This window comes from Rosa rugosa, chromosome 3, assembly GCF_958449725.1.
Source record: "Rosa rugosa chromosome 3, drRosRugo1.1, whole genome shotgun sequence".
NCBI lineage: Eukaryota > Viridiplantae > Streptophyta > Magnoliopsida > Rosales > Rosaceae > Rosa > Rosa rugosa.
In genome coordinates this window covers 12,421,478-12,432,725 of record NC_084822.1, presented here as the reverse complement: position 1 = coordinate 12,432,725, position 11,248 = coordinate 12,421,478, and the positions used below count along the sequence as shown (strand labels likewise).

Here is an 11,248-nt window from a genome sequence, read left to right as displayed (position 1 = left end):
TCTAATTATTATAATGAATATTCTTTAATTTTAAATAATAATTTTATTTTTATCATGATAGTGATGATACTACATAAAAATTCAATAAACATTAAAAAAAATGAAGAGTGTCACTGAATGTTGAACAATACACTAAGGTAAGCAAAATATTGTGTTTATAATATATACTAGCCTTCCTGCACGCGCGATGCGCGTGCGGAAGGGCCGCGCTCGCGCGTGCGTATTGTCCTTCCTCTTTTGCTATGCATATTTGAAATGTTACTCATGAGTGCTATACATTTTTCTGTGTTGCTTATGACCTAACTCTTACCCCATACAGATATTATAAAATATTGTATATGTATTTAGCAATCCATCAGTAAAAAACATAAATGGTTGGAACAAATATGTCTTTAGCAATCCATTGTACAAAAATATGCGCTGGTATATACAAATATATATAATTTTAATGGTTGGAACCCAATCTACTTATTATTGAAATTGGTTAACTACCACAAAATAAAAAGATATTTAAAGGATTTTAACCAAATAGTAGTGTCCTGTGGTCTAAATAGTATATGGACCACAGGACACTACTTTCAGGTTATTTAAAGGATTCCAAATAGTATATGGATCCCTAATGGATTGGTTATTATTCCGTTAAAATCTTGACGTTGTCCGAGACTTCGAAATGTTTGAACAAATGGATTGTGTTGATTAAGAATTTGTTGTATCTTTTCAACCATTCCCCTCTCCAAAACTTCGCTTTCAGACAATCTATTCTCAAGGTCATGCTCAGTGTCGTATATATAAGCCTGTAGATATCGTGGTCTTCTCCCGTCAATTGGTAATAGACCACCAATTTTATGATATATAGAACCTTGTGCACGAAACGTATAAGGTCCACGGCCTTGGATATTAATTGTTTCATCAACATGTACGCCCATTGAAGTGAATGCAAACACATTGTTGTAGGCCCTAATATTTTGTCTGAATTTTCTGCCCTCATCCGTTTGATCAGAAAAGAGGTGAACCATTTCTGGGGGAGACTGTATTAGTGGTAGAACAATATTCCCCTTCAAGCAACACAAACTAAAGGTCTCTCGATTAAACAACAATGCATTGCAATATGGGCATGTTTTTAGTGGGGGCAATTGACAATCATGGACACCCATTTCCTCATGAAAATCTCTAGCAAAATTATTATTTATTCTTGCCCTCCTCATACGCCGTACTTGATGAATGTTGTTACGACGCTCCTCATGATTATTCATGGGCTCACTTTCATTGTCTTCCTCAATGTTGTTGGTATGTTCCTCATCATTATTCATGGCCACATTGTTGTTGTTATGCTCCTCATGATTATTCATGGTAGCATTAGGTAACTCTGGATATAAGTAAAAATATTGATCCTTATCAAAAGTTGTTTACAACAATACATACACATGATTCGCTATCAATAAGTTTAATATATTAAGCTCACCATAGCGAGTAGAAATTCGTCAACTCCATCGCTTGTTTCTGATCTATTCGAACGTGCCATTTGTCTTATGCGAGTTAAGCGAACCCTTGAGTAGTCTTGTTCGGGGTTGTTGGAATTTGAAGAAATTCTTGAACTTGTGCCTTGATTGTCAAATTCTTCTATTAACACAAATGAATTAGCAGTTTTTTGGAGGAAATTCCTATGAGTGCATAAATCTTAACAGTGTAATTGTATTGAAGAAGTTCATGTAATTGAACTATAAATTATAGCTATAAAATTGAGCAATATACTTGGAACATTTGATTAAAGAAGTACCTGGAGCTTGTTCAGCTCTGTTACTTGGGCTAGTTTCCACCACGGGTCGCTTTTCTTGAGCTATTGCGCGTCGTCGTGCCAAGTATGCTTGACGTTGTGAAGAACTCATTGACTCTCGCCATTGTCGGTGCCGAGCATGCACACGCTCCATTTGGTCCATGAGTCGTTGGCGTTTGCTTCTACAAAAAATAATAAATCTCTTTAGTTTTTTTTTTCAAATGATTTTTGGTATAATAAATTTTTCCATTCTATACATCGCAACCGGTTTGCATTTAAGAGTTGCTATATATTTTTATTTTATATTTTATTTTGATCAGAGTCTTTTATTTTACTTTAGTTATCTTACGTTAGAAAGGAAAAATTTTATGAGTTAGAAAAGAGAATAAATAGTCACGTCAAAAAAAAAAAAAAAAAAAAAGGAAAGAAGAAGAGGTAAATCCTTCCCATCCACCGGTAGGAATACTTTTTTTTTTTACTTTCTTTTTTTCTTTGTTTCGTCCATATGTTTTCATGGTCTGTTTTCTTTGTTCTCACCATCACTTGTTTGTAAGCCCCTAGTCTTCCACGTTTGATAAGGCCCAATTCATTCCCTTCACCTAATCATGAAATATTCCCTTCATTTCCCTTTTGGTTCGATTTGGTTGATCTAACCAACCATGATTTATGTTTTCTTATTTTCTCTCCCACCATGAATTCAACCCCACCCTCTTTCTCGTCTGTAGCCACCTCGTCCCCTCCCCCACGATCACCCATCAAAACTCTGCTATGCTTCCTCCTTCATTATATGGTCATTTTGGGGACTTGACTGACCACCACCACCACCTGACTTTGTCCTCCTCCGCCGCCAACGGCAACATCGACCGCGTCCTCTTCCAAGAGCTCATCGAGATCATCCCTCTTGTCCAGTCCCTCATCGTAAGCCCACTGAATCCAACACTCAATTTCGCAGAGTTGAAGTTTTCCATCTTCTAATTTTCAATCTGATTATTCAGGATCCGGAAGCCAGCAGTTCATTTACGCGGCGCGGTTCGGTCACCTACAGCAAGACACCTTCGAGAGGCTCCTTATCCAACAAAGTAAGAATGATTTTTTGTTTGTAACTTGTCAAACAACACTTTGGCAATCCCAAATTGCTTTTACAAATTTGTTAAATCATGTAGCCATTGGACTAAAATGTTCTACATTGGCAGCAAAATTAAAACGAAGATGTTGGAAGAAAAGGCCGAACCAATAAAGCATGTCATTATCAAAGCTTACAATAGAGTACAGGATCAAAAATAGAAGAAATATATCTAAATGCTATCTTCTGTATGAGTAAGCATTGACCGAGAAGGTACGGGTTCATCTTTCTCTGTTATGTGATCTGATTACTTTGTTATCCACCACCTTAATAAAACTTTCTATAGTAGTATTACAATAAAATAAATAAGGCCAATATGATTAACCTGTGTGCAGATAAGTGTCCCTCCTTATGTAATTGAGTAGTAATGCAAATTGAAGTGGAACTGATGTGATTCACTTTTTGCACCCGTGTCGAAGCCAAAGCCAATCATTCATCTAAATAACCTGAAAGAACAATATATAGTTAGTAGGAAAAACAGCAAACAGAAACCTCCTGAACCTTAAGGAAGTAATGATGTAAGAAGAATAATTTAGTTCGATCCTTTTTTCTTTTCTTTTTTCCCCTTTAGTTTCTTTCTTTGTTACCTGCCATCAAAATTGGATCTGAACCGTTATGATTCACCTCCATAACCCGTCAAGAAGCCAAAGCCAATTATTCATTTAAAGAATCTGTGTAGAAAGAACAGTCTATAGTCAGTAGCAGAAAGATAAAAAAGAAAGTAGACATAGTTTGGGATGAGGAATGAGAAAATTCATCTCAATAAGCTGCGCACTAAAAACTGGTAAGCTATTGAATAACATTAGATATGCATTGAAACTTATTTATATTTCTATTTTGTATGCAGAAGGTGTGCAACACGTTAAAAAAAGGGCTGGGCATTGGTCGAAAGATTATCAGAAGATGGAAGCTTCAAAATTGGCCATGTGGTTTTCTTTGTGACTCACCTCCAAAATCAGTGAAGAACCTCTGTAAAAAGAACAATATAGTTAGTAGCAAAAACAAATAAAGACGTGCTAGCAGCTGTGAAAAAGGTCTTCATAGATATAGTTGGTACCTTCAAATGGTTGTGTTTGCAGTGAGAAGGAGGATGAACGTAATTACTTAAATTTGGGCATAAATAAATGAATTGTGGCAACTGGTATGTAGTTAATTGTGGATATTTGTAATCCATTTGTACTTGCAGTTGGAACTGCAACTTGCAGTTGAGACTTGGACGTGGTCATAAATCAAGGAACGTGTATATGCTCTTTCTGTTTTATTTTTTTTTTAGATTTGGACGTGGGAATGGCTGATTGATTTTGTTATTATCTGCTTTTTTTTTTTTCTTTTCTTTTTTGTTTCCTTAATACATGGCTTATCTATTCGGAACGTGGCCAAGGTTTGACAGTTTGACCTATTTTCTAGCATGTCTGATATCTTTCTTTCAAACATTATCTAAATCCATACGTTTGGTTTACTTGTATGCCCTTGAAAGAATAATATTTTAAGTTTAAGCAATTTAATAAACGAAGGGCAATTGCTGGGATAAAACCATTAACAGCTGCGAATAATGATTTTGACCGTAGTATGGTTTGCATGTGCATCACATCTTCATTTCTAATAAAAGCCAAGTACCTAAGATTGACAAATATTCTACCAACCTTACAATTAATCAAGATTTGATAACTTGGCCTCTTTACATTCTCTTCGGTTTTTTTCCTTCTTTTTCATGCTTCTTCAACCGTTTCTTCTCGGCATCATTTGTTTTCTCTTCTAATCTCTTTGGTTTTCTCCTCCCCCTCTTCTTTTGCTTTTTTTTTTTTTTTTTTTTTTTTCTATTTTCTGCAATGACCCAAATGATCTCACTATGAGAGGGATTTTTCTAAAGGAGGATCAGAAAAAATGTGTTCAAATCAGCATTAATTACTTAGGTAGTGTATAATCATATTAAAAACAAAAACAAAAACAAAAAGACATTACAGACCTGGTTAAGTCGAAGGATTATTTGTCCATAGAAAAAAAGCCCAGGCAGGCCATGATTATCATATATGCAGTTTATCCTTATATCAATGAAGGGGCTACCAAGGCAGCAACTCCAAACCTCAGAAGGCAATATAACATAATTAAGGCAGAAACATAATACCTCTAACCCCTTCCCACTACACTTAATTAAGGCTCACGAACTGAAATTTCGCCATAATGAAAGTCTAAAACCATCATTTGAAGAACACTAATTATATTGGAGTTTCCTGTAATCAAATTGTTAACTTTCGTCAATAGAGTCACTCGTTGCTTTAACACTACCACAATATCTGAAGCACAAATCAAAGCCAAAGTTAAAAAATATCATTGTTTGAGATGAAATTCGAAACTGTTGGCACCATTCCTTTGCCAGTCACTACTTAGTTTTCTCATTTTTAATATGCTAAACAAAAAAAAAAAATCAGCAAAACCAACCTTATATGAACAATCTTCCTCTCCCAGAACCCTTGTGAATTCCACCTATCAAGACAAAAAAAAAAAAAAAATTGTGCAAGATCAGTTCAAGGATGATTAATCATCCCAACATAACAAACAGTTGCAGTACCGTAGAGAGATCACACAACCAAAATTGATGACGCAAAAGGAAACCAAAAGGGAAAGAATTTCTTATCTTAAAGTACGTAATTGCCATCAATCATTTCACCGGGAATTTGCTAAACACAATTGTGATGGAAGAGGTTAAAAGTATAGAGCTATACAATACAATTGTTACATGTAAATTAGACAAAAGAACCTAGAGCTTTGCATAGTCTATAGTAACACATCACCCGTGGCAATGTTTCCATCAAGAGGACGAAGTTCTATTTGATTAATTTTCTCGTTGGGGACTTATTCTATCGATTGAAGTCTACGATCTTGAGCGAAGATTGCTTGGGAAAGAAAAAGAAATTGTTTTCTGCTCGCCAATAACAAATCTTGCAAGGAGGAGAGAACGTAAGAGAAGAAAACTGCAAATCAGTTTTTATTCCTCCAACTGCTTGTGGGAGAGTTTGTGGGAGAGAAGAAAACTGCTTGAAAGTGGTTTCTGTTTGTTATCTTTTTACTCTTTTATCCTCTTTGAATAAATTTCTCTATATTAAGCAACTAATAAACCAAGGGCAATCGCAATTTCAAAATCAGTTGCGAATTATTGGCGAAAACGGAGAAATCACACGTGCGACTATCATCAGTTAACCAGTTCTGATTTACCTGATTACCTGCATATACTGTAACTTATTAGTCTTTAATGTCATAGCAGGTAATTCTTGTACAACGGACAAAATCATGCCTCATATATGCAGTTTAGCAAATCTCTAATGTTCCTGTTAAATTGTTCAAGTACTCCATTTAAATCTTGTAAGAGCCTGTTTCGGTTTGCAATATCACCAGATGAAGGATAATCTTCCACCATAAAAGGAAAAAATTCAGAACTGGTATAAACGAACCAACATAAGACTAATGTTTTCGGCTAATTTAACCTTTAGCGTAAGGCTTATGTTTGCTAAAGGCAGACTAAAGATACTATGTTTGCGTAATTTAACCTTAAGCCTTACTGGCTTAATTAAGATACTATCATCAGTTCTGATTTCTCACCTTCAGATGGTGAGACGCTGTATATTCGCCCAATAACCTTGTAGTTTCTCCTTCTTTTCACCCAAATTTTGTTGCTACTATCCCACCTGTAATGTTCAGGAATTTCTCGATACAAATATGCTCTGGCATCCTCATCCATTCGATTTATGGTGAAAAACTCAGTAAGCATTGACATTTGTGCGTGCTCATCTGCCAGAATATTCTCTACTGTTTCATCAACATCGAATGTTATCTGTTGCATGTTGGGAAGATGTATTTGTAATCGCTCTACTGTCGGATATATTCTGTTCATTGCAAATTTGAAGATCCTCCATAAAGCCTCCGGTGCACAGACCCACCTTGCATCAACAAATTGTCTAATTTCATCAAACTCTGGGTTTGATTGCAGCTCAAGTGCCACTCTGTCAGGACCTTTGTAGATATACTTATATAAGTACTTGACACTTTTTATGCTCCCACATATTTCAACATTGATGTGACAATTATACCGTAATAGTAACCATGGGTTGTAGGGAACTACCCAACTGTTATCCACCATCACATCTCCTCGTCTACGCAAAGGTATCGGTAAACGACTTGCCCGTCTCCGATATACAGGATATGCATCATTTCCTTGCACAGTGAAATTTACAAATGGTTTTGGGTAGCCTTTATTGCAACTCCCATTTTTCATACATGACTGCCTTGGGTTAAGAGTTCCACATGGACCATGAATCATATGTGTACACACTGCATCATAAAGTTGAGGCTCCTCGTCCTCATATGGTATTTCAGCTCTAACAATGCGATCATATTCATCAGGGTTATTAAGCTTGTCATTTTCTTCTAACATAATCAGCATATGAACATGTGGTAGGCCTCGTTTTTGAAATTCAACAACGAAAGCATGTGCAGCCACTTTTCCCAGCACCCCCTTGTTGATGATGTCTTCTTTTAATTGCTCAAATTTGGCATGAAATACCCTGGTGACTAAATCCGGACGGTCTTGTGGCGTTTGTCCAGGGAGTAGTTCACTTCTAACTTCTTCCCAATTGGGGTTACAGGTCATGGTGATAAAAAGATCTGGCCTACCATATTTTTGAACCAAAGCCATTGCATCTTGATATCGTTGGTACATGTCACGGGGGCTTCCAATAAACGATGATGGCAGAATTGTTCTACGACCAACGTTACCTGTAATGTCTCAAATTACATTTAATTTGTCTTTCTACAACTATAAATAAAATGACGCTAATTATAAGATCTTAACATCAATCCAATACTAAATCAAACCTGCATTATTTTCTCCTGCATGCAGAGAGTCTTGAAGTCCTTGACGAAATTCTCTCCGAAATTTTTCTTGATTACTACGAAGCCATCTGAGCTTCTGTGATTCAATCTTTACATAATTATCTACAACATACTGTTGTAAGAGGCGTCCTCCTCGATGTAGAGGATTTTCATAACCTTGACGCATCTACAAAATCAAGATTTTAAGCATGCATTTTAATGCCATATTCTTAGTGATAGAAAATTTAAACTAAATAGAGTAACCAACCTGTAACATATATGCGTAGTAGTCGCAACATGACATTGGTCTTCCATTATTGCCATGAGTATTAATGTCCCATCCGTATGTTCCATAAGGCAATAATAACGGATACTGCATGGGGTCATAATATCCAACTGAGTCTTTGACATTCCAAAGTTGTCCACTAATTGTTTGAACAATAAAATCTCTCCCATTTGGATTGATATCGTCACCCCCTACTATAATAGCAGCAACTTGTGATGCAGATGGCAAATTATACTGACGGCGGTTGGAAGGCTGCTCTCTGATGATGAGTCTGCAATTGGGCAAATCTTGACGCTGTCCGAGACTTCGAAATGTTTGAACAAATGGATTGTGTTGATTAAGAATTTGTTGTATCTTTTCAACCATTCCCCTCTCCAAAACTTCACTTTCAGACAATCTATTCTCAAGTTCATGCTCAGTGTCGTATATATAAGCCTGTAGATATCGTGGTCTTCTCCCGTCAATTGGTAACAGACCACCAATTTTATGATATATAGAACCTTGTGCACGAAAGGTATAAGGTCCACGGCCTTGGGTATTAATTCTTTCATCAACATGTACGCCCATTGAAGTGAATGCAAACACATTGTTATAGGCCCTAATATTTTGTCTGAATTTTCTGCCCTCATCAGTTTGATCAGAAAAGAGGTGAACCATTTCTGGGGGAGACTGTATTAGTGGTAGAACAATATTCCCCTTCAAGCAACACAAACTAAAGGTCTCTCGATCAAACAACAATGCATTGCAGTATGGGCATGTTTTTAGTGGGGGCAATTGACAATCATGGACACCCATTTCCTCATGAAAATCTCTAGCAGAATTATTATTTATTCTTGCCCTCCTCATACGCCGCACTTGATGAATGTTGTTATGGCACTCCTCATGATTATTCATGGGCTCACTTTCATTGTCTTCCTCAATGTAGTTGGTATGTTCCTCATCATTATTCATGGCCACATTGTTGCTGTTATGCTCCTCATGATTATTCATGGTAGCATTAGGTAACTCTGGATATAAGTAAAAATATTGATCCTTATCAAAAGTTGTTTACAACAATACATACACATGATTCGCTATCAATAAATTTAATTACTAAGCTCACCGTAGTGAGTAGAAATTCGGACAACTCCATCGCTTGTTTCTGATCTATTCGAACGTGCCATTTGTCTTATGCGAGTTAAGCGAACCCTTGAGTAGTCTTGTTCGGGGTTGTTGGAATTTGAAGAAATTCTTGAACTTGTGCCTTGATTGTCAAATTCTTCTATTAACGCAAATGAATTAGCATTTTTTTGGAGGAAATTCCTATGAGTGCATAAATCTTAACAGTGTAATTGTATTGAAGAAGTTCATGTAATTGAACTATAAATTATAGCTATAAAATTGAGCAATATACTTGGAACATTTGATTACAGAAGTACCTGGAGCTTGTTCAACTCTGTTACTTGGGCTAGTTTCCACCACGGGTCGCTTTTCTTGAGCTATTGCGCGTCGTCGTGCCAAGTATGATTGACGTTGTGAAGAACTCATTGACTCTCGCCATTGTCGGTGCCGAGCACGCATACGCTCCATTTGGTCCATGAGTCGCTCGCGTTTGTTTCTACAAAAAATAATAAATCTCTTTAGCTTTTTTCTTCAAATGTTTTTTGGTATAATAAATTTTTCCATTCTATACATCGCAACTGGTTTGTATTTAAGAGTTGCTATATATTTTTATTTTTTATTGTATTTTGATCGGAGTCTTTACTTTAGTTATCTTTCGTTAGACATGGAAAAAAAAATCTCTATTTTTTATGAGTTAGAAAAGAGAATAAATAGTCACATAAAAAAAATAAAAAATAAAAAAAAAAAGGAAAGAAGAAGAGGTAAATCCTTCCCATCCACGGGTAGGAAGACCTTTTTTTTAAATTTGTTTCCAGTACACGTGTTCATCCATATGTTTTCATGGTCTGTTTTCTTTGTTCTCACCATCGCTTGTTTAGTTGTTTGTAAGCCCCTAGTAGTCTTCCACGTTTGATAAGGCCCAATTGATTCCCTTCACCTAATCATGAAATATTTCCTTCATTTCCCTTTGGGTTCGATTTGGTTGATCTAACCAACCATGATTAGAGAATTCAACCCCACCCTTTTTCTCGTTTGTACCCACCTCGTCCCCTCCCCCACGATCACCCATCGGAACTCTGCTATGCTTCCTCCTTCATTGAAAGTGGCATTAAATCCAGGTTGCTGCTGAATCCGGAATGGCAAACCCAACAACAATTATATGGTCAATTCGGGGACCTGACTGACCACCACCACCTGACTTTGTCCTCCTCCGCCGCCAACGGCAACATCGACCGCGTCCTCTTCCAAGACCTCGTCGAGATCGTCCCTCTAGTCCAGTCCCTCATCGTAAGCCCACCGAATCCAACACTCAATTTCGTAGAGTTGAAGTTTTCCATCTTCTAATTTTCAATCTGATATGTTCAGGATCCGAACGCCAGCAGTTCATTTACGCGGCGCGGTTCAGTCACCTACAGCAAGACTCCTTATCCAAGAAAGGTAGATTGATTTTTTGCTTGTAAGTTGTGAATTTTGAGGTTTTATACTTGTTGGCTAATTTGGAATAACATGCTGGAAATTTTGAGGTTATATGTTGGTGCTTTGTTAAACAACACTTTGCCAATCCCAAATTGCTTTTCCAAATTTGTTTAATCATGTAGCTATTAGACTAAAATGTTCTACATTGGCAGCAAAATTAAAACGAAGTATATTGAAAGAAAAGGCAGAACCAATAAAGCATGTCATTATCAAACCTTAAATAAGGCATGCCATTATCAAAGCTTACAATAGAGTACATGATCAAAAATAGAAGAAATATATCTAAATGCTATCTTCTGTATGAGTAAGCATTGACCGAGAAAGTACGGCTTCCTCTTTCTCTGTTATGTGATCTGATTACTTTGTTATCCACCACTTTAGTAAAACTTTCTATAGTAGTACAATAAAATGAATAAGGCCAATATGATTAACCTGTGCAGATGAGTGTCCCTCTTTATGTAATTGAGTAGTAATGCAAATTGAATTGGAACTGATGTGATTCAGTTTTTGCACCCGTGTCGAAGCCAAAGCCTATCATTCATCTAAAGAACCTGAAAGAACAATATATATTTAGTAGGAAAAACAACTGGCGATACTTCCAGAACCTTAAGGAAGTAATAAT

At 36.5% G+C, this 11,248-nt stretch overlaps 1 protein-coding gene and 1 long non-coding RNA gene across 5 annotated transcripts; one reads left to right on the top strand and one right to left on the bottom strand.

Annotated features, from left to right (window-relative positions):
• Positions 1-913: 913 nt before the first annotated feature.
• Positions 914-3,974, bottom strand: LOC133739431 (uncharacterized). Of its 2 annotated transcripts, XR_009860623.1 has the most exons (5): positions 3,845-3,974; positions 3,223-3,568; positions 1,778-1,956; positions 1,463-1,620; positions 915-1,366 (listed from the first exon to the last, which is right to left on the bottom strand). It is a non-coding gene; the product is annotated as an uncharacterized LOC133739431 (long non-coding RNA). The 2 variants fall into 2 exon arrangements; XR_009860622.1 differs by having other exon boundaries at positions 914-1,602.
• On the top strand, positions 2,316-10,960 carry LOC133739430 (protein MICROTUBULE BINDING PROTEIN 2C-like). Of its 3 annotated transcripts, XR_009860621.1 has the most exons (4): positions 2,316-2,692; positions 2,770-2,853; positions 2,968-3,110; positions 3,745-4,158. XR_009860621.1 is itself a non-coding variant. In XM_062167210.1 (3 exons), exons 1-3 carry the CDS (start codon positions 2,441-2,443, stop codon positions 10,785-10,787), a joined length of 345 nt encoding a protein of 114 aa, XP_062023194.1. In that variant the 5' UTR covers positions 2,320-2,440; the 3' UTR covers positions 10,788-10,960. The 3 variants fall into 3 exon arrangements, 2 of the variants coding, with proteins under 2 accessions (XP_062023194.1, XP_062023193.1); XM_062167210.1 differs by lacking the exons at positions 2,968-3,110; positions 3,745-4,158 and adding an exon at positions 10,779-10,960 and having other exon boundaries at positions 2,320-2,692; XM_062167209.1 differs by lacking the exon at positions 2,968-3,110 and having other exon boundaries at positions 2,320-2,692.
• Positions 10,961-11,248: the final 288 nt, after the last annotated feature.